This window comes from Alligator sinensis, unplaced genomic scaffold (assembly GCF_000455745.1).
Source record: "Alligator sinensis unplaced genomic scaffold, ASM45574v1 scaffold388_2, whole genome shotgun sequence".
Taxonomy (NCBI): Eukaryota; Metazoa; Chordata; order Crocodylia; family Alligatoridae; genus Alligator; species Alligator sinensis.
Window position 1 is genome coordinate 1,637,008 of NW_005842102.1, and position 26,343 is coordinate 1,663,350.

A 26,343-nucleotide genomic window follows, 5' to 3' on the forward strand; every position below is an offset into this window, starting at 1 on the left:
CTGAATCGCTCCGTCGAACTACAGTGCGAGGCTTGGGGTTCCCCTGCTCCCAGGATCACGTGGTTCCAAGAGGAGCATCCTATCGTCTCCAGCACCAAGGCCGCCTACAGGGATGGGGGGAAAGGCCTCCAGCTGAGTGTGGCCCAGGCGGCTGACGCGGGGCTTTACACCTGCCAGGCCACCAATGTGGCTGGGATGGCAAAGAGGGCTGTGAGGCTGGAGGTGTACGGTAAGGCCTGGCTGGCTTGTCCTGTGCATAGTCTTGAGGGGCTGGTTCCTCCTTGCAGTGCCAGATGTGCTGCAGAGCAAAGTGAGTGCAAGCTGCTGGCCTCCTGGGCAGCAGCAGTGGCTCAAGGGGCTGTGTCTTCTCCTGCAAGAAAGCCCCACGGTGCATCCCTGGCTGGGCATCTTTGTCCTGGCTAAGGAGAGCAGCTTTAAGAATGCAGTTTTTCTGCACGTGGCAGGTGCTTCACCCAGCATGCCCGTCGGCTGCTCCTTCTGCAGTGAGGGGCTGGCATTAGGGCAGTGCTCGTGGTGCAGTGGCTTGAGCTGGCTTGAGGGCCCATGTTGCATCCATGCCATTCAGGAAAGAGCAGGAGCCAGATGCCCATCTGTGCATAGGGCTCCTCCAAAGGGAAACCCCACCTCTGCACTTGAGCGGCATGTGGGGGAACCTGGCCCCTGAGCAGTGATTCATGGACTCTCCCCTTGTTGACTCCTCTGACCCCTCTGGCAGGACTGAGCTGATGGAAGGGATACAGGAGTGGCTTTCCTGGGTCTCAAACCTGTCCTGTCCTCCTTCTCTCCTGGCAACAACCCAGCCCTCGCTGCCGTAGCTGCAGGTGGCTTTCAGGATACAGCAGCGTGGTGTTCCTGCAGCCCCTCAGCGCTAACACTGCCACGTGTTCTCTTCCCCTCCAGTGCCCCCCAGTATTGAAGGACACGGCCACGAAGGCAAGGTGGTGGAAGCGGTCCTGGGTCAGCCTGTGGAGCTGGAGTGCTCGGCCACTGGCAAGCCCCCGCCTGCCCTCGCGTGGCTCAAAGACGGCCTTCTGCAGGTGGAAAGCAATGGGACACGGCTCCTGGGGGGAGGTGCGGTGCTGAGGATCGAGAGCGCATCGGAGGACTCCGGAGGGATCTACACCTGCTTGGCCAGCAGCCCGGCGGGGGAGAGCGTCATCCATTACTCAGTGGCGGTTCAGGGTGAGCTGGGCAGATGGGATGGAGCGGGTGATGCTGCCTGGGCTACAAGGTGTTGGGGGCAACACAGGGCTCTGCTCTCCCAGAGCTCATCCAGAGAGAGAGGAGAGTCCACCTGGGGAGGAGGGTCAATAAATTGGTCATTTCTGGTTGAACATGACTTCTGGCTGTTACTGCCAGGGGTGCCTGGGCCCCTAACTTCCCTGTGCTCCCCTGGGCTGTGCTGGCCCTGGTTCAGTGTCATGTTGAGGGTCCAGTCCCTCCTCACAGACTCTCCTTGTATGTATTCTGTCTTGTCTCCTCCAGCTCCTCCCCAGCTGCTGATCGGGCAAGGGGATGGCCACGTGATAGCAACCGCAAATAACTCCCTGAGCATCCCCTGCCACGTCACAGGCTTTCCTGCCCCCAGTGTCCAGTAAGTCCACCAAGGAAGTCCTCCCACCAGGTCTTAAGCATGTTTCCCCAAGTCTCTTTCTGGTCACTCTCAATTCCTCCTTTCAGCAGCTCCTCTTGGTTCCTTGTCTGCTGCTCCATGGAGAAGGCTTATTTGCCCTGGGGGTGGGGTAGTGGTGGTGGGGGGTCTCAGAAGCATGCTAGAGGCCTGGCATTTGTGCTCGCTCTGTGATGCTGGCTCTTTTCTCCCTGTCTGGCCTCACACTACTCCACGTGGGGTGAGAACTCACCTTTCCCTCTGTCTGCAGGTGGCTGAAGGATGACCGGCCAGCTGGGGAGCAGGATGGGGTGGTGACTGCCAAGGGGAGCCAGACACTTTTGATTCCACATGTGAGGCTCAGTGATGGAGGCCTCTACACCTGCAAAGCCAGCAATAAGGCTGGCAGTGCCAGGGCAGAGGTGCAGGTGTCTGTGCAGGGTGAGCATGGCTCTTCAGTGGTGGGCTTTTCCCTTCTGCCTTGCCGCTCGGAGGAGAGTCCCAGGCCTTGGCGTGGAGGGGGGGCGGTCACCAGAACAAGTTTCTAATGGCTGAAGGACTGTGATGCTATGACAGTTTCTCCCAGTGAAGTTGCACCCATGCGGGGAGGGACTGGGATGTGCCTCTGCAAAGCCATGTTCCCCTCTTTCCTTCCTTTTGCCAGAGCCTCCATCCGTCAGCATTGTGGGGGTAGAGAGCCTCAGTATCGCCTTCCAACATGCCCTGGCCGTTCAGTGCCTGGCCACTGGCACCCCTGCTCCGAGCATCGCGTGGTGGAAGGATGGAAGCACTCTTGCAGCCAGGGGTGGCCTGCTCCAGGTGGGGAGGGTACTGCCCTCGGAGGGTGTGGGTGACTGATGTGGGGTGGCAAAGGTTGTGTGGAACCGTGAAGGTCGAGCTAGGCTTGTTGTCACCTGTGGGTTGGAGGAAGGGAGGGGGGCTCTGCTGGTGCCTGGTGTGACGGGTCGTCTTCATGGAGCCTGTAGAAAGCAGCTGGGAGATGTCCAGTGTAACCTGGCAAATGGCTTTGCATTCCCAGGGCACCAGCCCCCTGGGACACGTGGCTCCAGCTGGCCTTGGGGGACAGCTGCTGATACGCACAGCCAGTTTAGCGCGTGTTGTGCAAACCCTGTTTGGCTGTAGATGTGGCTCCACTGGACATGGCTGGGCATCTTGGTTCAAGAGAGCCCAGGGCTGGAAGTTAGGCATGTTCATGAAGCTGTGTGTGTGGGTTAGGGGTGCTGTGATGTGGACTGGGGAGGGCTTGGCAAAGATGGGGGACAGGGAGGAGGGAGGGGGGGCCTTCTTGGCCCACGCTGCCATGTGCGAGGGACAGTGTGGGTGCATGTATGTGACAGGTCTCACTCTGCCATCCCTCCTTCTCCCCTTACATAGATTGAGCAGGTGGACTTGATGGACGAAGGGGTTTACTCTTGCATTGCAACAAACCCAGCCGGCGAGGAGAAGCAAGATGTGACTGTGAAGGTGCTAGGTGAGAAGCTTGTGATGGGGTGGGGGGGCTAGGAGCCAGGATCCCCCACCTCAATAAGACTGTGCTGGGCTGTGACCTGCCCCAAAAGCCTTGCCCAGCTCATGCCAGAGAGTGAATTAAACCCAGAGGAACAAACCTCAAGTTCCCCCCAGCTGGGCTGCACTGCAGTAGTGGGTGCTTTTTCATAGTGCCGTCCATCCAGCCACCTCCAGGTGTGTGACAAAGACCACTGAAGCCTCACAGCAGCCCTGCAAAAGAGAAAGCATTGACCCCAGGTTTTCAAAGGCACTGCGGTCTCTCCCTGGCCATGCCACCAGCTAGTGCCAGAGCCTGGGAGTGGAATCCAGGAGTCCTGTGGCCTGCAGCCCTGTGCTTTATCCAGACAGTACTCAGCATTAACCCATCTACAAAGACTGTTTTGTATGCTCACAGCCATCTTCCTCAGCCATGCTAGTTTATACAGCAGGCTGTCTGAGGGCCTGAGTGGGATGGGGCCAAGCAGATGAGCTGACACATGCTTTGCTTGCAGTGCCACCTAACATCGAGCCTGGAGAAGTGAACCAGACAGTCCTGGAGGACTCTCCAGTGTCCCTGGAGTGCCTGGCCTCTGGGGTGCCTGCTCCTAGTAAGGCAATCTTTCTGCATTGTCTTCCTCCCAGTCGTCACTTGCCAGCCCTGCTTCCCTGTATGCCCCTGGCTCCCTCCCACCTCGGCCCTCTCCTTTTATGCCCAAGGTACCCAGGCCTGTTGCACGGCACTGCACAGTGCTGTTCTCCATACCTTGCAGCCCATGGCAGTAACTGCCTGATAAAGGGGCTCTTATTGTCACTGAATGTGGGTCCTCACTGTGTGGGGTGCTGCATGTGCATGCTGAGAGATGGTCCCAAAGAGCTCATGGTGAAAACTGATGTGGGCTATCATGGAGAACAGAAGTTCAGAGGGGTCAAGTCTGGGAACTTCAAAAGAGCCAGCAGTTAGGAGCCCTACTGAACTGCGGTGGGGTTTAAGTGTTTGACTCCCACAGAAAATTCTAGGTTAAGTGGCTTTGGCACCACACAAAGCTGGGCCTGAGCAGGGAAATGAGCCCAGATCTCTTGAGTTCCAGCTCAGTGCTTATCCTTGGGACCATCTTGCCTGTTTTGCACCCCAGGCTGATGGCAATGCAGCGGGACTGCCTAACAGGAGGGGCGGAGGCAGAAGTCTCCCTAGAGGGACTGCTGATAGAAGACCAAACACAGGGAGCAAGAGGACTGCTTAACCCAGACCTGTCTGCTAGGCTGGGAGCCTCCCTTCCTACAGCATCCCTCCCCACGTGTGACAGTGAATTCCCATGCAACTCTAAAGGAGCTGGCTAGGGCTTCCTGCCTGTGAGGGAGGAGGAGGTGGCTTGGCGGTGAGGAAGGTGACAGCTCTTCCTAACCCAGCCCATCTCTGTATTTCCCTTGCAGGTGTGTCCTGGTTCAAGGGGCCCTGGCAGATCTCTGCTGGGCCAGGCATTGCCCTGTCAGGGGATGGGAGATTACTGCAGATCGAGCGTGCCCAGGTCTCAGACACGGGGAGCTACCACTGTGTAGCCTCCAATGTGGTTGGCAACAGTGAACTCCACTACAGTCTGCAGGTGAACGGTGAGTGACCCAGTGGGCAGGGGGGGTGGCAGTGGGCTCTGCCTCTGGTGCGGGGCTCTCCCATCCAGCTGCCCATCTACACAACAAGCTCCCTGGTTTGTGCCACTGGCACCCAGGGACATGCCCCTGCGCCCTTGGAGCCAAGTTTCACTGGAGACCTGCCAGATTGTGGGTGGGTCCGTCTAGTAGGTAGAGCAATGCCCTGTGAGCCCGTGCTGGGTCCCGTGGCAGTCCTCCCAGCTAGTGTCCTGTTGGTATCGGAGCATACTTTGCTCTACTCAGTGACTCTGTCACCCCCCATTACAGTCCTCAGTGTCTCTTATTGTCCAGCAGTGTCTGGCACGTGCTGCCTGGCAGCCTTGCTGCCTTAGCCCTCTTGTCCTTAGGCTTCACAGGACCTGCCAGTCTGAGTCTCATTAACTTTCTGCTTGTTTAAAAGCTGTCAGGCTGGGACAGCCTTGCTGGAGACCATGGCCTGGAGCTCTAGCAAGCAGGCTGCAATGCCGCGGGTCCCTGCTCCTGCCCCAGTCCACCCTTCCCTTGTTCCTCCTAGAGGTCTGGTAGCACTGGGGTGCTTAACATCTGCTCTGCCCTTCTTAGTGCCTCCCCAGATCATCTCTGGGCCCAGCCTGCTCACCGTGGTGCCCAACGAGCCGGTGCTGCTGGAGTGCAATGCCACAGGGATCCCCACCCCCACACTGATGTGGCTGAAGGATGGCAACCCCATTGCCAGCACCGTGATGGAGGGGCTGCAGGTGAGAATAAGCAGGAGCAGCTTGCCACGTCTGGCTGTGGGGTCTGCCTGGCCCACACTCAGCTTCCCGGGTCTCTCCTGGTGCTTCTGTCTCTCTGGGATTCCCAGTGGCTCCTCAGCCTCATGTGCTGGAAGGACTGGCCAGTGGCTGGAAACTCCTCCCTCTGCATCTGCTCACCTGGCTCCTTTCTTGTCTCATTCTGAGAATGGCGCAGGTCCTCTCTGGGGGACGTGTCCTCTCCCTGGCCAGTGCTCATGTCTCGGACTCGGGGATGTACTCTTGTGTGGCCACCAGCACGGTGGGAGAAGACAGGTGGGATGCTGCCCTGCAGGTGCAAGGTAAGTGTAACCCCCCTGGCACTCCCAGGCAGAGGAGAACATGTCCCTGCCTACCTGCCTCTCAGTGGCGGCTACTCAGCTGGGAAAAATGCTTAAAAGCTGCCAGTCTGGCTGTTTGCTAGGAGCTGTGCAGGCAGCGGTCACCCCAGAGCCCTGTGCAGGATGGCTGCAATACCCTGGCTATCTCAGGGATTGCACTGGGGGCCTTTGTCCATAGCAAGGCTGCACAGTGATCTCTGGGAAGGAGGTTGAGGTCGATGGTTCTGGGTTTACTGGCGCATTCTGCTGAATCTTTTGTCCCAGAGGGCTTAGCCCGAGGGAGGACCTCCTTTCTCAACTGATCTCACTTCTCTTTTCAGTGCCCCTGAATATCCTGGGCGAGGAGCTGAATGTCTCAGTCATTGCCAACCAGTCGGTGACCTTGGAGTGCCAGAGCCCTCCTCCCTCCTCGCTGGCACCCCGCTGGCAGAAGGATGGGTATCCTTTCGCACAGAGCCCAGGCCTCCAGCTCTCAGCTGATGGGGCCGTTCTCCAGGTGACTGCTCTCATGGGTGCTGAGGGGACACACAGAAGTGGGCATGCAGTCAGGGTCTGGGTCCTGCCATGCCTGGCTGGGGTCCACTGGCTGTCCCATACCTTGCCTCAGAAGCTGGCTGACAGGGAACTCCCCTGCGACACAGGGGCATGGGTAAATGGGCCACCTACAGCCTCTCTTGAGGCCTGGCAGACTTTATGCAGACTTGGTGCTTTCCTTTGTCCTTGCTTCCCTGCACTGATGGCTACAGCACAGCACCGGCATGAAGGATTGTTCCGGGGGGAGCCTCAGTGACCCCGTGGCAGCCTGCTTGGGTCCCTGTGAGCCACATCTCTGCTGCTGGGCTTTGTTGGCCGTGGTGCTAGAATAGCGAGTGCAAGGAGGAGCTTCTTGCCTTTCTCCCCTTCCCACTGTGGCTCTGCTTGCTTTGTCAGATCGAGCAAGCTCAGGTGCGAGATGTGGGGAGGTACACGTGCGAGGTGTCCAGCCACCGGGGCCGGTCAGAAAGGCACTACAACCTGAATGTGTGGGGTAAGAGCTCTGTTTTCCATCCTGCCTTCCCTCGGCTACAGATGGAGTTGGGTGGGGGCAAGGATATTCTGTGCCATCTCTGATACACGTCGGCAATCCAACTTTGTGGCCTCTCGGCCCAGTGTCAGCCCCTCATTATTAATCATGCAACATCGTGTGGTCGCCTCTGAGAATACCCTTGAAAATCAGATGTTCCATGTCCAGAGCTGGAACTGATTGTGAGGGGTGTTGAGTGCCCATTCTTGATTTGGGGTGGGAGCTGGGGGTATTCGGGTCTCCTGAAATACTGGCCCTGTGCCTGTACATTTGGGATACAACCTGCAGAGATGGAGAAACAACTTCATCCTCCCCTGGCCTGACTTGGAGCCAGAAGACCATCAGTGATGACAGGCTCGTGTGGATGTCATCCAGCCCTGCCAGGGCCATGTTCATCCTGGGATGGCTGTTAAGCTCCAAACACCCTCCTTTGTCATTATACCTAAGGCAGGGAATTATATCTATTTTCCACCTTTCCATTATAGTCCCTAAAATATGCCTTGTGCGGAGGGCTTTGTTCCAAAGTACAATTAATGCCCTTCTGAATGCCCTTCTTCAGTTCTTCAAAGACGCGTGTACGTGTGCAACCACACAAAGTTCACGGCCTGTTCCTAACACACAGGTGATTTTCAAAAGGTTTGATCTGCTATTACTACCTAATGGGCGTGTGTGTGTGTGTGTGTGTGCGCGCGCGCGTGTGCCACATTAAGAGCATTCATGAAGTTGCCAAGTGAATCACTTGCAGGGTGGAAGTGCCAGAATTGAGGTTGATTTGCATACCTTTCATGTCGTCTTAGATTTCATCATCAGTCCTACTGTTTTCCTCCTGTATTCTGTGCCCAGGAGGGCTGATACTCAGAAATAATGCCCTGGTATTTTTGTTTTCACCTCCTTGTTCTGCGTATGTGGCCCCAGACCTTCTTGAAGGCATGCCATTCAAAGCCAGCTCTTGGTCTTTTCTGTGGTGCAGTTTACATCTGGGGAACCAAACCCAGAGCAATAAAGACGACGAGCATCCATGAATTGTGGGAGCCCAGTATCAGGTGCCTGATTTTACCCAGTACTTGGCATTATGGAGCGCTTTGTACTCTCAGAGCACAGCTCCACTTCCCACTTCAGGGTGCCCCAGCACCCAGGCACCTTGCTCCCAATTCCTGCCCTTCTGGCCCAAATTGCCCTGTTAGCCAGGTAATAACAAACCAAGCCTGGCCCCCAGCAGGCTTGTTAGCCCCTCAGGCCATTAGCCATTGGGTGCCCTGGGTGGAAGACTGTTTCCTGGTGCTCAGGGCTCGTCTCTTCTCTTCTCTTCTCTTCTCTTCTCTTCTCTTCTCTTCTCTTCTCTCTGGCACAGTTCCTCCCTCGTTCTCTTCAGAAGAGCCGGCCGTCCTGTCCGTGAGGGAGGGGCAGTCTGTCCAACTGTCCTGCGAGTGCAGCGGCATCCCCTTCCCTAGCCTGACCTGGAAGAAGGATGGTAGGGGCATGTTCATATTTTTCCCTCCCATCCCCCCAACACAGGAACTGACACCACCCAGACCTCATCCCATCCAGCTGGAGCAGGTGGTGCTGAGCCAGAGGGGTGGATTCTGGAGCAGCTATGCATGGATCCAGACCTGCTCAGGGCATGGCTTGGTTTTGTCCCATGTTATCCTGTGTCCCAGAGGGCAAGCTGCCCCTGCATGTCCAGCATAAAAGCAGCCACTGGGATAGCTCCACAGAGAGAGGCAAATGCTGCAGTGTAGCTCCGGTCCAACCATGTGTAGGGCAGTGCATGGGGAGTTGCTATCCTCAGGGAACTAAGGACGTGTCCTTGTGTTTCCTTTCTGACCTCCACTATCAGGGGAGCCCATCTTGGTTGACTTTGGGAGCCCAGAGCTCATCTCTGCAGGCGGGAGGCTGATGTCCATTGAGAAGGTGCGGACGGCGGATGAGGGATCATACACCTGCGAGTGCAGCAACGCTGCTGGCCATAGCAGCCAAGAGCACCGTCTGGAGGTGCACGGTGAGCCAGGCAGGGGCTGGGGGAGGCAGCAGCACCCAGCTCCCCGCACCTTTGCCGGGGGGGGTGCAGCCCTCATACTTCACCTCCAAGCAGGCCATGTTGGGCTTGGGGTGTAACCTCTGCCAGCTGCAGCTCTGCACTGATGATGAAAGGCAGCTGTGACCTGCAAAATTAGGTGCTGCCCTGGTAAGGAGCCAGCACAGTCCCAGGGGGACAATCTCTGGCCCTAAGTAATGGTAGGATGTTAGCATTTTGAAGACAACCGGTGAGCACTGACGCTCACCCCAGAAGCCCAATTGCCCCAGTGCCTGGCAAAGCTAGTAGGCTGGGCTTGTCGGTTCAGTTCAGTCGCTCCCTACAGCCAATAGGCTCCTGTATGAGACCCAGAAGGACTTCATACCTGCCAGGTCCAACGGTTGTGTCTGCCCTGTGTTCCCCTCCCTGCAGCACTGCCAAAGATCAAAGGTGGCAGCAGGGAAGGGCCAGAGAAGATCTCTGTGGTCAGAGGCGGTGAGAAGATGCTGGAGTGTGAGGCCACGGGAACACCACCACCGACAGTGACCTGGGTGAAGGACGGGCAGCCCGTGGTGAATGGGGAGGGGCTTCTCCTTCAAGACCGCGGGTGGACGCTGCATATTCAGGAGGCACAAGTCAGCCACGCGGGACGCTACACCTGCCTAGCAGAGAATGCAATGGGACAGGCGGAGAGAGAGTTTGATCTTGCGGTGTATGGTATGGGTGTGCTGCTGTTTCTGGGGTTGGGGAGGAGATGAGCATGACAGTCGGGGGCTCAAGGCTGTTATTATGTCTTGGCAACTCCACTAGGTATTTGATAGGCCAGTAGATGTGAAGTAGCAAAGGAATGGGAAATGGCTGAGTCTCATAAGCTCCAAGTGTGCTTATTGCCCTGGCTGCCCCATCAGTCAATGGTGGGAGGTTTAAAAACATGAGGCAGGGTGGGACAGCAAGAAGCCAAGGTCGTATGTTTTCCATGGACCTGTGGTAGACTCCGTGGGCCAACATGTGTTAAAGAGTGAGGTTGGAAGCAGTCAAGCTATCTGGGGGAGTGTGGGGAATCTGACTGGCCGTGTGCACTTGTTGCACCTATAAATGCACCCTTGGAGGTGCAAATCATTTGTGCTCTTATACAGTGACAGGCTCTGTGGTGCACAGTGACTTGCTCTGGGTCTGGGCTTTGTAGCTGCAGGAAATGCAGTAAGGTTTTCTGAGTACATCTCTTTGAGGCCTCTTGGGATCTGACCTGATCGCTTGAGGGCAGGGACAGGCTGGATATCTGAGATGACCCCTTTGCTTTTGCCGTGTTTCCATCGAGACCATGAACCAAGCCTCATCTCTCTTGTCTCTCTAGTTCCCCCAGAGCTGATTATGGGAACAGACTCAGTGTCCAACGTCACTGTCTCTTTGCATGCCCCCCTGATGCTGATCTGCGAGGCCTCTGGCATCCCGCCCCCAGCAGCCACCTGGTTCCGGGAGGATGCCCCTGTCGTCCCTGGGGAGTGGTTACACCTGCTCTCAGGTGAGCAGTAAGGAACGTGGTACCGGTTAGTCACCTCTGTTGGGTTAGCCCTTCTGGAATAGCTACAGCAAAATCGCTTAGTCTCCATGTAGACAAGCCATATAGAGAGTTGCACCCTAGGCTTGTGTTGGGGGCTGGAGTATTACAACCAGGGGTGATGTGTCTTGGCAATCTCAACTGGCCACATTTCCGAAAGAAATAGTGGAGGACACCTGAGAGCAGCCATGTGCAGGTAGATTTGCCATCCAGTTAGGAAGAGGAAGTGGTGCTCCCCACTCCCTTACCTGGCTGTAACATGGCAGGGGGCAGGAGAGCACGCTGGTCTGTGTTGACCCCTCCCATGGGTTCATGTGACGGTGGGGGGTACCGATGCCATGGTGCTCAGTGAACATCCCCGCCAGGTGCTCTCTGAACATTGCTAGGGCAGGACAGATGAATCGGGATTTGGTCACTCCTGATGTTGCCTATATGTTCTTTGCCTTTCACTCCCAGGTGGCTGGGCTTTGAGGCTGACCCGCACGCAAGCTCAAGACGGCGGTCTCTATTCCTGCCTGGCTAGCAATGCAGCTGGGGAAGCCAGGAAGGATTTCAGTGTGGAGGTCCTAGGTAAGGACAAACCCAGGAACCTGGTTCGTGGTTTTAGGATCTGTTTCTTGTTCTTTCCATCCTTTCAACCTCAGTTTTTCTACAGGGCTACAAATGGGGATTCTGCGCCTTCCCTAAATCCCACACACAGAGTTGTGGTTTTGCAATGTGGCCATTTATGTGCTGCATTCCCGGAGTCCTCTGCTCTCTAACGCCCAAGGCGACTCTTTAGGAAGCAGTCTCTTGTTCTGCTTGGTTCAGCTGGGCTTGTGGCGAGAGAACCACCCTGCCTCCCATGCTTGCTTTGTCTTTCTAGTTCCTCCCAGCATTGAGAACGAGGACAAAGAGGAGAGCGTTAAAGTGCCCGAGGGTCAGTCTGTCAACTGGTCCTGCATTGCTACAGGTGAGTGGTGCTGGGCTGGAAAAAAGCAAGAGGTGGTTTTATTTACAGAGCCCTTGGAGGATAATTGAGAGGTAGAGACTAGATAATACAATTCAACCTCAGTTCTTCATGGCTGGGGCAGAGCGAGCGACCAGCTAGTGATGTGTGTACCCGTATCACTCATTTCCTCCGAGTCATCCATGAGCTTCTGTCCAGCTGTGTCATTGCGGTGGTTCAGGGCAGCTGAGGAGTTATTACTGACCTGGGTCTGGAGGATGCGATGGATGGAGGGAGGGCCCGCTGGTGGTAGACCTTGTTCCTCTGTTGATTTTTCCTTTCTCTGGATGGCTCGTGCAGCAGCCCTTGCATCCCAGTGCTTGAGGCTGCCTCCGTAAGTGCCCCTGGAGATCCTGATGGGAAGCTTCAGAGCTGTGTTCCAGCCTCTGCCTTCTCCAAAGGCTCCAGAGCACGGGGCTGCCCAGCTCCAGAAGTGCTCTGCACACAGAGGAAAATCTTGTGCTGAGGCTGAGTTGTGCTTTTTGACCAGTTTTCCCTTTCGACTTACAGGCAATCCTAAGCCAAAGATCACTTGGCTAAAAGATGCCCGCCCTTTGCTCCCTGGGGAAACCTACTACATCTCACCAGATGGATCGGTGCTGCAGATAAACCAAGCCCCACTTGCCAGCGCTGGCTATTATACCTGCGTGGCCTCCAACTCTGCGGGTGATAAAACCAAGCACTATCTGCTCGGCGTTCTAGGTAGGCGGGGAGCTGGAAAGGCCGTGGCCGTTTTCAGAGGGGGAGAGAAGTCGATTGCAAGATATTGCTACTGCTTTGGGCCTCTTTTATGGTCCAATCCAGGGAGGTGCCGAGCACTTGCAGTTCCTAGTACAGTCACTGTGGGGAGGACAGTCAGGGTGATTACCTTGCCTATGTTCCAGATGCAGCTAGGCTTGTAGTGACTGTATTTATCTGATAGCTGTTGGCTAGGGTTTCCATGACCACTAGTGTCATGGAGACTAGAGCTACCTCCAGAATTGCTTTATAAACTACCTGTCTGATGACAAGTGTGCACAGGGTATATGAGATGCTGCCTGGTCAGCAGTCAGCTCTGAGGAGCTGAGCTCATTGCATGACATGGTGGGTGGTGGGAGGCACTGGATCGTTCCAGCTGTGATGGGGGACACGTCAGTCTCAGAAAAAGGACATGGGGTCTCTTCTTTCTTTCCATAGTTAGCCCCACCTTTCCTGGGGCAAGCCTTGAGGACACCATTGAAGATGTTACCGTAGTCATCCATAACCCTGTATCCCTGATCTGTGAGGCCCTGGCCTATCCTGCCCCTACCATCACCTGGCTGAAGGATGGGGCTCCTCTCCAAGCCTCCACAAATGTCCAGTTTCTCTCTGGTAATTTTGCTAACATTGTGCAGACCCCTTGTGAGCGGTTGCCCGGACCCTGGGCAGAGTGATGCAAGGGGTGGAGGATCAGTCGCGGAGCCTTTCCCGGGCGTGGGTGTGGATCTGATTGCATGACCTGAATTTCTAGGGTGGGGGTAAGTGGAGGTCTTAGACCCTGTGCCACCACGTATGGGTCTGCGCAGGTCGGCTGGGTCTTCTGAGGAAGCCGCCCTGCTGCTACCCAGGTGGAGGAAGATCAGTTCTGTAGCCCTGGGAGTGCTAGTCCAGATGATTCACCTCCTTGTTTCTCAGAGTGATGACGGAGGGCTGCTCTCAGCATCTTCATGGGACTTTTCTCATTCCCTGCCCAGGTGGCCACGGGCTCCAGATCTTGAACGCCCTGGAAGAGGACGTGGGCAGATACACCTGTGTTGTCACCAACGAGGTTGGGGAGGCCAGGAAGAGCTTTGCAGTGAGGGTCCGCGGTTCGTAACAAGCTCCATCCTCAAGTGCTTTGCCAAAGACCATTAGGGAGGCATCCCGTTCTCCTTTGATCGCTGCTTAGCTCCAACTGGGGTGCCCTTAGATGTATGCAGGGGGTGTGAAGGGCCCACAGCTCTTTTTAGAGTAATGTTTTAGCCCGAGACAGCGTCCCTGCATGTTGCAAGCTCTAGATGTTCTTGGGGTAAGCTTTCTGCATGCCCCCTCCCCTTCCCTGGGCAGTGCTGTTGCTGCCACACGTTTGCTTTATGGACATGCTGAGAGTGCTCCTTTATAGTCCCTAGCAATGTCTGGCTGCCCCCCTGATCTCCTGCTCGCACTGAAGAGCCAGCATCCTGCACGCCACAGTCTTATGGTTACATCTACCCTCAGACCTCAGCCTGTTGTAAAGAGCTCCCTGCTATGGCACTGGCAGGGTAGAGTACTGGCACTGCTCAGGGCATGTTTAGCCTTGAGTTGTCTGCTCTGCCCTGTTTGCCCCGAGTTGGGGATTTCTATGGCACCTGCCAGCTGTTGTGCATCCTTGTCAAAGCGGTGGCACTGAGTAGCGGGCATGCCCAGGAAGGAGGAGACCACTGCCTCCTTGTCCTCATTATACTCGTGTCTTGTGGCTCCTAGTTCCACCTTGGATTGCCAAGGATGACCACTTGGGGGAATACGCTGTGGAGGAGGTGAAGACCAAGGTCAACAGCACCGTGACACTGGAGTGCAAGACCTGGGCTGTGCCCAAGCCAACCATACAGTGGTACAAGGATGGGCAGGTGGGGCTGCGAAGGAGCAGATGGGACTGCTGGGGAGGGGTGGACGCTTTCCAGAAACAGCGGGAGGGGACCCGAGGCCAGGAGCACTGGAACTGCTTTGCGTTGGGCCCTTCGTGTTGCAGGGCAGAGGACTCCACAAGGGCCTTATTGCAGCGCATCCCAGGCAGCTCTCCTGATCCCATCAGGCTTTTGGTGGAAAGAGAAGACAAAGGGCCATGGGATATGCAGCCGGGTGGTCCTTCCCAGAGCAGGGAGCTGCTCAGCAGCTGGGTGCTCTGTGTTGCCGTAACTCTGCCTGGGCACACAGGGATGAATAAACCCAAGGTTGCAGGGAAGGGATAATCCTTGGATCTGCAGTTTATTTTAATTCAGATTCATAACTGTGTCCTGAACTGCATGAAATAATGTGGTTTGACTGAGAGCCCAGGGCTAACTAGGGAGAGAAGAGCAGTTTGCAGCCAGTTGGGAAGGAAAGGGGCCTGTTTTAAGGTTTGGGGTCTGGATTTTCTTTCCGGACGCTGCATTTTTTCAGCAGCTGTCTCAAGGCTGTAGGGGTGTTTTAACTCTCCTCTTCTCCCTCCTTGTGGGGTGGGACATCTCCTCACCAGCTCCTGGGGAGGGACTCACACCTCCAGACTCTCAGTGATGGGCAGATTATACAGATCAGCTCCACCGGTGTCTCTGATGCTGGGCGCTACACCTGCATTGCTACCAACCCGGTAGGCGAAGACAGCAAGGACTTTGCTGTGCACGTTCAAGGTGGGTCGCTCCTCACAGAACAAGGCTGTCTTGGCTGAACAAAGCAGGAAGCAAGATCTTGGGGGAGAGCTGGCCCCTGAGAAGAAAGGGAGAGGGAGCTAGTGGTGAGGGTGGGGAAACGAGCAGCGGTGCTATAACGTTTCAACCACTGGCAAGTGAGAGCCCCTCTTCCACGGGAAGGACAGGTAGGGTCCAGGCAGTGTTCGCTTGAGCTCATGTTCTGGTCTGTGTTGGGGATCCCTGGGGAGCATACCATCACAGAGATGTCAGGCTGGAAGGGACCTCCAGAGGTCATCGAGTCCGGCCCCCTGCCCGAGGCAGAACCAGCCCTATCCAAACCGTCCTATACAAATCCATAATTTAACCTCTTTGTGGGTCTGCCATCAACCTGGACATGACACCTGAATCTGCTATAGGGAAAGCAGGGAGGGACCACAGCAGCCAATGTCTTGCTTCTGTAAAAGGTTGTGAATATACACTCAAGTGGTCCCAGGTAGAGGGCCAAGCCTCCTGCTACAGGGGAAGGCAAACTCCCACCCACCTCTGTGGGCACCCCCAGCACAGGGGTGCTGCAGGTCGGGGTGGGCAGGTGCTTTGGAGGGCTGGGCAGGGCGCTGTGCCACCAGCAGTGCAGCTGCAGAAGGTGCAGCCCCAGGATCTTGTCCTGCTCCGGCTGCCTGTGCGCTCTGCCAGGTCCTTCCACCAGCATGGCGCTGATGGCTGAGGCCGTGTCTTTCCCAGTGCCCCCCCTGTTCCAGAAGCAGGGCAATGCCAACGCGGCCTTTGAGATCCAGTACCGGGAGGAAGACTGGGACGGTGAGGTGACAGAGCACCGGCAGGTGGTGGTCAACTCCCCAGCCTCCCTCTACTGCGACACGAATGCCATCCCACCCCCCACGCTCACCTGGTCCAAGGATGGAGAGCCCCTCTCCACTGTGGAAGGGGCCATGATGCTGCTAGGTAATGAGCTTGTCTTGCTGACATGACTTCAGTGAGAGCTTCTTTTAGCCGCTCGGCAACTGCTGGGGTTTCCAGGTAGAGAAAGTACCATGAGGAATCCAGGTGTGCCAGGTGTTCCAGCTGTCTGTGTGAATCCTGTGGGCTGTGGCTCTCCCCTCCACTTCTCTGTGTGGACAGAGGTTCCAGGTGCATCCCAATGATGTGCCTCTGCTGTGGTTTAATGGATGCTCCAGGTGCAAGCAACCCAGGACCCTTGCTGGGCTGGGGGATGCTCTGAATGAAACACCTCTGCCCTCTGGTACTTCAGGGGCACGCTGCCACTCTGACAACCTCAGCCACCTGGATGACCACAGCAGGAGCTGTGCACAGAATAGCGACAGATGTGGGACCCCATTACTCCAGTGATCTCCCTGCTCGGCCGTGTGGCCTTTTTAAATGGCCCTCTCCTCTCTTGTGACAATCTGCTTGATTATAGTATCGAGTGCTATATAGTTTAGAGCAAACTGTATAGCGCTCATAGCTTGAGTGCTATATGGAGGCCACATATAGATGGAGGTAGCTTGCGTAGTGGTTCACTGTCTCATGCCCAGAGCTGTTGGCTGTCAGGGGAGGTATTAGCATGGCCTGACAGTGCAAGGGAGCATGGACCATCACTGGCATAGAGGGCATGGCCGTGCACGAAGGATGCCAGCCCACAGAGCAGCGTCCCTCTCACTAGAAGGCTGCCAGTGTAGCATCTCTCTCTGCCCCTTGCCCCAAGCCCACCCTGTCTCTGTCGTGCAGCAGGTGGACGCGTCCTGCAGATCCCCGTGGCCAGGGCAGAGGATGGTGGGAGATACACATGTGAGGCAGCCAACGAGGCAGGCGAGGACCGCTTGCACTACGAGCTGGCAGTGCTGAGTGAGTACCAGGGTGGCACCTGGTGATGATGTCCATAGGCCAGGCAACTTCATAGAGGTAGTTATTATTGCTTCTGGGTGCAGGGAGGAAGAGTGAGAAGCATGGACTCAAAGTAATCACAGGGAGCAGACCCGGCAGGTCCCCATTGGCTTAGTTCATGGGGATTCTTGCAGGGATTCCCTTCAAGGGAATTCAAGCGCTTTTCCGACTGGACAACAAAATCCTGTGCCCATTTCCAGTTACTTTCTCAGGTGTGTGTTAGGAGCACAGGCCTGGATCATGGGCTTAGCCCCCTGCAAGAGGCAGAGGAGCTGAGGCTGGAGCCACTGGCTGACGCCTTGGGGATTGCTGCCTGGTGGGGAGTGAGAGGCAGGCGTGGGGAGATTGTTTGTCTGTCCCATGCCGGGGGCACCTCCAGCCTCAGTGCCTCAGGTACAGGCATGGAACAAACGTGCTCTCTACCCCGTGATGCTTCCTCCGTGTGACTGCGCTCTCTGAACCTGAGGACACACAAGCCGGTCACACAATCGAAGAGCAGGGTGTGGGGAGTCAGGACTCTTGGGATCTCCTCCTGGCTCTGCAATAGAGCAGGGGGTGCCTTGCTGTCACTGCCAATACCCAAGGGAGATGGCATATCTGCAGTGTGCTCATGGTGAGGAGCGAGGTGGGTTAAGGCTGAGCAATAAGGGAGTATGTGGGCATGGAGGGATGTCGCTGGCTGCACTTGATTGAGACTAACAGCTCCTTCCTCCCATGGGGAGGAAGATCTGATGGTGGGGCTGAGAGCGGAGCATTTCACGACTGACTGGTTCTGCTTGTCCCCTCTGCCCCAGCTCCGCCCGTTATCCAGGGGACCACAGAGGAGCTGGTGGAAGAGGTGACAGCACTTGCTAACAGCACAGCTCACCTGAAGTGTGAGGCCAGTGGGAACCCATCACCCACCGTGTCCTGGTTCCAGAACAACCTTGCCCTCCATGCTGGGCCACGGCACCACATCCTGGAAGACGGCCAGCTCCTTCAGGTGAGCTGCATGCTGAGAGGGTGGTACCAGAAAATAGCCACCATGAGAGGAGTCCAGGCCCCTTCCCTTCCCTACCAAAACCACTTCTCTCACAAGTGAGAGGGAGGGACTGCTCTGATGTTGCTTGCTGCCATTGTAAGGGATAGTGGACAACAGCCCAGTTGAGTGTGTTGGCCCATGTCTGGGCTTCCTTCAGGCTCCAACCACGAGCATGGTGACTATCCTGCATTGTCCGGCAAGCTGACTTAGTGGGGCTCTCTGCTTTTCCTTGGCAGGTGGCTGCGGCACAGGTGAAAGACGCTGGCAACTACATGTGTGTGGCAAAGAATCAGGCAGGCTCTGCAGAGAAGCTCTTTGCTCTCGTGGTTCAAGGTGAGTAGTTAGCATGGACCCGTCAGCCCTACCAGTCCTCCAATAATTAATCCATGCAGCCATCAAATCTCTCGCCGCACCCAGTGAAGTTGTTTATAGCCATTGGTTCATCCTTGCCTTGATATGCAGGGAGGGACATTTTAAATACTCTGTTACATTTTCCCTTTGGTCTTGGGGGGCTCAGTTCCACCAAGGATAGCGGGAGCCAATCCAGAAAGCATCAGCACTATCATCGATAGCAGCGTCTCCCTCATTTGTGACGTCCAGTCGCATCCTGCCCCTGAGATCACCTGGTACAAGGACGGTCATGCCCTGCTGCCCAGCAAGGAGGTCTCCATCATCCCAGGTGTGTAAAGCTGGGCAGGTGAGAGCCCAGACTGGTTCGTAAGGCAAAGCCCTTCCCAACAGGGCAGGGCAGGCAGGCTGCTGCTGCTTAGGGGGAGGCTGCGTTTCTTAACATATTTAACTGCCCTGCTATCTGATGCAGCATGTGAAGAGCTTCAGGCCAGGATTTTCCAAGGAGTGTCTGAATCCCTAAGGCTCCTTTGAGCATCTCAGCCCCAAACTCACCAAGTGGAGAGAGACCTATAACGACCAGCAGTGGAGGAGGTTCTCCTATCACTGTACGCTTAGAAGAATAAGTGTACAGCCGCTTCCTTAGACACTTATTTGTAGGCGGCCTCTGGGCTCTGGCCTGCAAGGGCTCTGTCGCTGGGATCCCCCCTTGAGTGCTGCAACAAGCAGCTGAATGGATCAGGCACTGGGATCATAAAGGAAATTTTTATTACTAGTCGAGTGCTGCGTGGAGAATGGGCTGCTGGGTGGATGTGGCCAAACACAAACCTCAGGACCTAGTGACAGGAAGAGGCAGTCAATGAGCCCCTCTCTGCTAGCCTTCCCTTTTTCCAGGCTCTCAGATCCTACAGATCCCCCGAGCCCAGGTGACCAGCGCGGGGGAGTACACGTGCGTGGCACTGAATGCTGCTGGCAGAGACGAGAAGCTGTTCCTTCTCAGCGTTCATGGTAAGCGAAGCGTTCCCAGCTTCTGGATCCTGGCTGCCTGGTGCACCATCAGCCAACCTCTTCTCCTTAGCTTTCCAGTCTCTGGTCAGACCAGAAGAGCCAAACCTACAGTTTAGAAACCAGAGTCCCCAGTGTCAGGTATGGATCTTCAGTCTCCAGCCTGCCTCCTTGGAGACTCGTCGGCTCATGGTACAAGGTGGGGTGGGCCAGTAGCAGTCTCGGTGTTGGTGCTCCTCTGGGAGAGAAATGTCTCTGTTCATGAGTCAGTACCAATGGTGTTTCCAGGTTCTGGGAAGGTGGAGATCAAAGCTATAGGAAGTCATGGGATCAGCTTGATGGGGTATTTTCTAATTACTGAGGCTGTACACAAAGAGCTACACCTAGTTGCTAGTGTAGAAGCAGGGTCCTTTGGGAGGTGACCTTAGTGCTCGCATACCTGTTTCAGCACTATGCTCTACAAGTGATGCTCCATGTGTCTTTGACATATTCCTATGGAGAAGAATGTCACAGGGCCTGTGTTGGTGTCCCTGCTTGCACCAGCCTGCAATGGGATAAGTGCACAACTTGCACATGGGTGGATGCACCTGGAAGCCTTCTGGAAACTGGCTCTGTGTTTCTCCTCCCACCATGGCTTTTGTTTGCATGCTTTATACACTGGAAGAGCTCATGCAGGTGACGGAGAAGGTTTTATTCATGGACACGTGTGTTTCCATGGAGGGTTTGGTATCTGCATTTTCTGTGGGTGTGGATAACTCCCAGGGAGCTCTGACTGACCCCATGGAAAGGCTGATTCCTTCTGTAGGAAACATCGTTCCTCACTTGCCAGCAGTACCAGCTCCTCTTGTCTGTGTGTCCCTTTCCAAGTGCCTCCCACCATCAGGCAGCCCCCCGAAGGCCTGCAGGATGTCGTGGTGGTGCGTGTTGGAGAGACTGCAGTTCTGCAATGCGAGACGGATGCTCAGCCGGAGCCTGTGGTCACCTGGTACAAGAACAGGCACCAGCTGGGCCTTGGGAATGGTGCTCGGACCCTGCAGAAGGGGCAAAGGCTGGAGATAGAGAATGCCCAGGTAAGGCTGGGCCGTGCATAGGGAGCCCTTTCCTCTCGGTTGGGCTCCGTGTGCAAGATGCCAACCACTGCCTCCTCCCCCAGGTGTCGGATAAAGGGCTCTACAGCTGCAAGGCCACCAACGTGGCTGGAGAGGCAGAGCAGGCCTTTGTGCTTGCCGTCCAAGGTAAGGCCTCAGAGAGAGGGTGTGAACAGAAATGACCTGCTCCCTCCCGTCCTGGCTGAGAGCTGGCACTGGGGCCACAAAGGGCAGGCAGGTTGGGATGGAGGTCAAGCAGCAGATCTGGGGTGGCCAACAGGACAGGAGCTGCATCGTGCATCAGGCCTGTGTCTAGTCCCTCCAGCCCAAGCAGAGGGAGTTAACTTGTCCTCAGAGCTTGTCAGCAAGGGGAAGGATAGGGAAAGCGTTGGACATTGTCCACCTAAGCTCTGTACTGATGGGTGGATTCCTGGCTCTGTTGCTGTATGTGGCACTGGACCAGTCACCTCCACTGCTGTGCCTCAGATTCCCCACCCATGCAATTATCCCAGCTTGGGGTGTACAGCCAAGGGGGCCCTATGTGTGTTTCTGTATGTGAGCTGTTAGTGCTTGTGCTGTGTGAACGGGAGCCTGGCACACCGCAGCGGTGCCTGGTGACCAGCAGCCCCCACAGTATCGACTCCCTGGGCTTTCTGTTTTGCTCCCAGTTCCCCCAAGCATCAAGAACCCACAGCAGGAGACCATTGATGGTGCTGCAGGGAACCTCCTCATCCTCACCTGCAATGCAGTCGGCATGCCCCCTCCGGCCATCACCTGGCTGAAGGACGGGTCCCCGCTTGGTATGGGAGCAGTGCCTCTGCTCTGGTGGGCATGGTGGGAAGGATGGGTCTTAAACACAGTGCGTGCAGCAAGGTCTTCTCAAGGGCAGGGGGTGGCACCTGTGCTTCCCAGCTCCGGCATCAGCTCCTGCTCTAACCTTGAGCCAGTCTTTGAACCACACCATGCCTCAGTTCCCCATTTCCAAACTGGGGATGTTGTAGTTTCCAGACTCATAGTGGGCGAGTTCTTCCTGTGAAGTGCTCTGAGGTCTGTGGCAGGACATGGGTCTCAGAAAGATAAAAGTCCCTGTGGGCACATCTACATGTGATGCTTTAATGCACATTAACCTAAGCTAATGCTTATTGGAAATGGTGACTATAGGCTATTTGCACCTAAATTTGATACCTACAAATGCAGGTATTGACTTTAGGTGCAAATAGTTAAAGCACATGAATACACGTGTAGACGTGTTAAAGTGCATTAATGCTGTGTATGTGGACTGACTTGGGAGTAATTTTAGTCCCAAGTCAGTCCACACGCAACGTTAATGCACTTTAATGCCTGCACATGTAGAAGCCTGCCTAAAGCCTCTTAATATGCATTAAGCTAATGCACATTAAATTTAGGTGTGCTTAAATGCATGTGTAGACATGCCCTGTATAATATGAATGCAGGCACCAAGAGACCTGGCCCCGCTTGGGTTTGCCCCGGCCTTGCTAGGGTTTTCCTCAGTCCTACTGGCTCTTCTGGATGCTTCTGGACTGGGCGATTTATTCCCCAGGGGCAGTGCTTTGAGTTCAAGGCCTGATGGGGTCGTCTTCCCCCTTCAGAGAGCAGCGCTGAGTGGGGTGTGGTGTCCCGAGGGGGACAGCTCCAGATCAGCTCCCTGCAGCTGTTCCACGAGGGCCGTTACACCTGCCTGGCGCAGAGCCTGGATGCGGAGGCGCGCAAAGATTTCATTGTGTCCGTGCAAGGTTGGTCTGGCAGGGCCGGGGAGATGCATGGGAGGCTCCGTAGGCATCAGGGCAGTGTGGGGTCAGTAGATGCATGGGTTGCTCCGTAGGCATCAGGGCAGTGTGGGGTCAGTGGTCTTGGCTTCCTCAGCATGCGGGGGGTTGCAAAGAGAGCTGGTAAGTTTGCACCTCTCCAGTCACATTCTTTGCTCCATGTAGTGGCACCAAGAATCCTGGGGGCAGGTGTCCCCAGCGAGCACAGCGTCCCGGAGGGCCGAGGGGTGAGACTGGACTGTGAGGCGAAGGGACAGCCAGAGCCAGAGATCACGTGGCTGAAGGATGGGAAACCGCTGGAGCTGCATGATGCCCCTCGCCTGTGGTAGGCCCAGTGATGGGGCAGGTAGGGCCAGTCTGGGCACTGATGCATGTGCCACTCCAGTGCCCAGCTCCAGCCAGGCTGAAGCCTGCTGCTGAGGCTCTTTTAGCTTTAGGGGGCTTGTGCATTAGATGCAGAGAAGCCCAGGTTGACTGCCTTTGTGTGGGTGTGGCAGGGGGGATACCCCAACTCTCTGAGCCTCCCATCTGCCTGTGTACAGGCTGTCTCCTGATGGGAGCTCCCTGCTCCTGGAGGGCTTGCAGGCCTCTGACTCAGGGGCATACACCTGCCTGGCTCAGAGCAGTGCTGGCGAGGACACCAAACTGCACACACTGACTGTCCTGGGTGAGTGATGCATCCCCGTGGTGCTGGTAGGGGGAAGGAACGTGTGTGCATCAGGCCATGAAATCCCAGCTTCTGGCTTTGTGGCAGGAGCCCCCACCCCTGCCCAGGACCCTCGTTCCCTCTGCTACCTCCCAGCTGGGGGCTCAGGGGCTGGAGAGGGGAGGTCCATGTATCCACATGAAAGATGTCTCCTTCCTCCCCCCAGTGCCCCCTTCCATCGAGAGAGGCACCAATGACTCCACGGTCCTGAGCAGCATCCCCCTGGGGCTGGTTACCATGGAGTGCCCGGCCAGGGGCTCCCCTCCCTTGCAGATCAGCTGGCTGAAGGATGGCCTGCCCCTCCCGCTGTCCCACCGGGTGAGCCTGCTGTCCGCAGGGCGAGCCCTCAGGTGAGAATGCAGAGGCCCAAGGCACCTTCTGCAGGCATAGCTCAGCTTCTTGGGTCTCTATAAGAAGTTTTCCCCCAGCTTAGCTTCATGCCAGTTGCCTGCCTGGCTCTCACTGCCCTATTCCAGAGTTGGTGGAGTTGTAAACTCCCAGGGGCCTAATCTGCAGAGGTGCTGAGCACCCAGCACTAAGCCCAGCTGGGTTGTGGTGCTTGGCAGAAGCCATTGCCTGCCGTGTTGCATGGGAGTGGCTTTGCCAGGCCTGGGGCTGTGTTGTGAATTGATCCCAGCCTCCCTGTGTGGGGACAGGGTCTCCCAGGTGCAGGTCTCGGATGGGGGAATCTACACCTGCGTTGCCTCCAGCCCGGCGGGGGTGGCCGAGCAGAGCTTCATCCTGCAGATACAGGGTATGAAGGGACCTGACCCTGCAACTGGGGAGAGCAGAGCTGGGAAGGGGCCAAGATGGAGGAAAACAACACGGGAGTGGTTTGTCAGCCAGAAAGAGGGTGGAGGGGGACTGGGGAAGTGGAGGAGAGAGGGGTTGCATGGAAGAAAGGGCAGGAGGTGGAAGAGAGATGTGGGGAGGGAGGAGCAGGTTGGCTGCAGATCAGAGGATAGGGAAGGTGGGGTCTTGGCTGAGGGAGGGGAAATGCTTCATGTGGGGGACCCGCCATCACCTGGACAATGAAGGTCCCTTCCAGCCTGACTTCTCTCTGGCTGCACCATGACAGGAAAGCTGGATGGAGCAGCAGGGCCCTGTCTGCTCCTATTCAGAGGGCATAGGAGAGGGAGGGTGTGTGGCAGGAGCAGACCCAGGACAGGCTGCCAGTGGCCTGCCAGGGATGGTGCGCTGGTGGTTATATGGGGACTGTCGGTCCCCTGTGCAGGGCAATGTGCTGCCCAAAAGCAGGCCATTCAGATGCAGGCCCCTGGCCAGACCATCCACCGCATAAGCTAGAGAGCCCTTGGACGCTGCCCCGGATCCAGAGACCAGTCTGCTGTGGCTGGGCCCGTCCTACTGGACTTTCCAGCCTGCAGACACAAGGCAGTAGTGGGCAGCAGGCAGCTCATCTGGGAGGAGATCCCATGTTTGTGCAGACACAGGGCAAAGCTTTCCCCATCCCCAGGAACAGACCTTGGTTGCTTCTGGTCCCCCCCAGTTCCACCAGTCCTGGAGCCCTCGGAGAGCAACGAGGACCTGACGGCAATCCAGGGCACGGCAGTGACCTTCCCCTGCGAAGCCAGGGGCTCGCCATTCCCCACCCTGTCCTGGCTGAAGGATGGCGAGCCCTTGAGCTTGCAAAGCAACCTGGTCTCCAGCAGCCAGGGCACACAGCTGTCCCTGGAGGCGGTACAGCCAGAGGACTCAGGCGTGTACTCGTGCGTTGCCGTGAACGAGGTCGGCGAGGCCAGTAGACACTTCCACCTCTCTGTCATGGGTGCGTGCTCTGGCTTTCCCCGGGGAAACAGGGAGAGGGTGGGGCTGAGGGCCCTTGGCATGGCTGATTTGGGTGAATGGGCTGGAGGAAGGGGATGGTGAAGAGGCTGCTCTGGTCGGTGCGGGCATGAGGGGGAGCCAGGTGTGGCTGGGGATAGCCACAAGGATGAACATGATGGCACAACTCTTCCCTGAGGCATTTCTCATGGCAGATGCCCGCCATCCCAGACTCTTCTGCAGAGGACTGGGCATGTCACCAGCCCTCGTGTGCCTTACAGAGCCTCCGCGGATCCAGGATTTGGCCCAGCCCACCGAAGTGACCGCCGCTGTGGGCGACCCATTAGAATTGCCATGCGCGGCGGCCGGGGTCCCGATGCCCAGCCTCACCTGGGAGAAAGATGGTCAGCCCCTCGCGAGGTCCGGCTTTGTGCCTGGGAACGGGAGTGCCCTCCGTGTAGACAGCGTGCAGGTTGGGGCTGCTCGTCTTCTTCCTTGCATCTCCCTCCTTCCCTGCCTTGGTTTTCAACTTAGCTTCCCCTCTCTCCTGGCCTTTCTCAGGCGGATGATGCTGGCTTGTACACCTGCCTAGCAGTGAGTCCCGCAGGCGAGGACAGCAGGAGCTTCAGGGTCAAGATCCAAGGTACTGAGAATGGGTACAGGCCCGTAGCTGTGGCAGGGGGCAGCCGTGGAGCTAGGCTGCTCTTGCAAATGCCCTCTTACCCCTGGCAGAAGGGGCTTGGATGCCCAGCAGAGCTCCATGCATGTCTAGTGGCACCAGGCAGTTTGGCTTACCCTGCTGGCTGCCCCATGCCCAGAACAGTGGTGGAGGGCTGTGGCACTTCCTGGCTGACATACGGGGATGCCCAGGCCATGGGGGGCACCTGCTTCCTGGTGCTCCAAGTTCCTCCTGGACAGGATTTGCTTTCAGCCCAGTCTTGACCCCTTGGCCTGTTCCAGCAGCACCACCTCCCTTTGTGGGCGAGATGCGCTCCCTGACAGCTCTGGCTAATGGGCAGCTCATCCTGGAATGCCCTGCAGATGCCAGCCCTCCTCCCCATATCGAGTGGCACCGAGAAGGATCCCTGCTCCAGGTGCGTGGCTGTGGCGGAGGTCAGCCTGCTGTTGCATGGACCACATTGGGCTCTGTGCATCGAGGGGCCTGGAGCAAGGTGCTGGGGTCTTGGCAACATGTCCAGGACATCCCAGTCCCCATCCAGCATCAGTGGGTAGCGTCTGGCTGGGTAATCGCAGCCATTCCAACGAGAGCCCTTGGCGTGCTACTGATGGAGCATCTCTGGGTGCTGCTAGGAGGATGCCCGCATGCAGTTCCTGGCCGAAGGGCGCTTCCTCCAGATTGAGGCCGTGGCAGTGCCCGATGGGGGCGAATATAGCTGCACCGCGAGCAACCATCTGGGGACAACCAGCCTGCGCTTCCAGGTGGAGATCCACGGTGAGCAGAGCACCGGCAGTGCCTGGGCTCCAGCTCACAGCTGGTGACAGTCACTGCTGCTCACAGGAGCCAAGGGAACTGGGCTGCCTTTCCAGGCTGCGAGCGTGAGTGCTGGGCTTGGCATCTCCTTAACGTGCAGGGGGTTGGCAGTACTGACGTAGCCTCAGACTATGTGGTGCCCCTCTCTGAGCTCAGTGGGATGCTCCATGTTATGGGGTTGTGTTTATGAGTGGGAACCCCAAGGGGCAAGTGGGTGGTAGGGCTGGGCAGGTTAGGGTACAGCTACGAGAGCTTGCCAAGGTGGCTGGAGGGGTCGAGTTCAGTGCCTCAGATATTCCCCATTTTGTTTTATGGATCCACACTTCTTCCTTCCCTCCATGCTGGAAGTTG

General features: G+C 56.7%; 1 protein-coding gene across 1 annotated transcript in view; it reads left to right on the forward strand.

Annotated features, from left to right (window-relative positions):
• Window positions 1-26,343, forward strand: part of HMCN2 (hemicentin 2) — an 82,341-nt gene that overhangs the window by 36,915 nt on the left and 19,083 nt on the right. Inside the window, exons 32-73 of the mRNA XM_025205017.1 lie at window positions 1-229; window positions 922-1,203; window positions 1,507-1,615; window positions 1,902-2,071; window positions 2,295-2,449; window positions 3,026-3,122; window positions 3,652-3,747; window positions 4,571-4,747; window positions 5,348-5,502; window positions 5,717-5,840; window positions 6,200-6,375; window positions 6,810-6,906; window positions 8,294-8,413; window positions 8,780-8,941; window positions 9,389-9,673; window positions 10,311-10,478; window positions 10,971-11,084; window positions 11,380-11,466; window positions 12,013-12,204; window positions 12,679-12,852; window positions 13,215-13,328; window positions 13,963-14,105; window positions 14,714-14,864; window positions 15,606-15,824; window positions 16,608-16,724; window positions 17,558-17,745; window positions 18,021-18,117; window positions 18,302-18,463; window positions 19,027-19,140; window positions 20,005-20,207; window positions 20,291-20,372; window positions 20,894-21,025; window positions 21,836-21,979; window positions 22,178-22,337; window positions 22,555-22,679; window positions 22,885-23,068; window positions 23,375-23,472; window positions 24,226-24,504; window positions 24,782-24,972; window positions 25,062-25,143; window positions 25,461-25,594; window positions 25,812-25,953. Of these exons, the coding sequence (XP_025060802.1) occupies window positions 1-229; window positions 922-1,203; window positions 1,507-1,615; window positions 1,902-2,071; window positions 2,295-2,449; window positions 3,026-3,122; window positions 3,652-3,747; window positions 4,571-4,747; window positions 5,348-5,502; window positions 5,717-5,840; window positions 6,200-6,375; window positions 6,810-6,906; window positions 8,294-8,413; window positions 8,780-8,941; window positions 9,389-9,673; window positions 10,311-10,478; window positions 10,971-11,084; window positions 11,380-11,466; window positions 12,013-12,204; window positions 12,679-12,852; window positions 13,215-13,328; window positions 13,963-14,105; window positions 14,714-14,864; window positions 15,606-15,824; window positions 16,608-16,724; window positions 17,558-17,745; window positions 18,021-18,117; window positions 18,302-18,463; window positions 19,027-19,140; window positions 20,005-20,207; window positions 20,291-20,372; window positions 20,894-21,025; window positions 21,836-21,979; window positions 22,178-22,337; window positions 22,555-22,679; window positions 22,885-23,068; window positions 23,375-23,472; window positions 24,226-24,504; window positions 24,782-24,972; window positions 25,062-25,143; window positions 25,461-25,594; window positions 25,812-25,953 (6,430 nt within the window). The remainder of the gene's footprint in view (window positions 230-921; window positions 1,204-1,506; window positions 1,616-1,901; window positions 2,072-2,294; window positions 2,450-3,025; window positions 3,123-3,651; window positions 3,748-4,570; window positions 4,748-5,347; window positions 5,503-5,716; window positions 5,841-6,199; window positions 6,376-6,809; window positions 6,907-8,293; window positions 8,414-8,779; window positions 8,942-9,388; window positions 9,674-10,310; window positions 10,479-10,970; window positions 11,085-11,379; window positions 11,467-12,012; window positions 12,205-12,678; window positions 12,853-13,214; window positions 13,329-13,962; window positions 14,106-14,713; window positions 14,865-15,605; window positions 15,825-16,607; window positions 16,725-17,557; window positions 17,746-18,020; window positions 18,118-18,301; window positions 18,464-19,026; window positions 19,141-20,004; window positions 20,208-20,290; window positions 20,373-20,893; window positions 21,026-21,835; window positions 21,980-22,177; window positions 22,338-22,554; window positions 22,680-22,884; window positions 23,069-23,374; window positions 23,473-24,225; window positions 24,505-24,781; window positions 24,973-25,061; window positions 25,144-25,460; window positions 25,595-25,811; window positions 25,954-26,343) is intronic.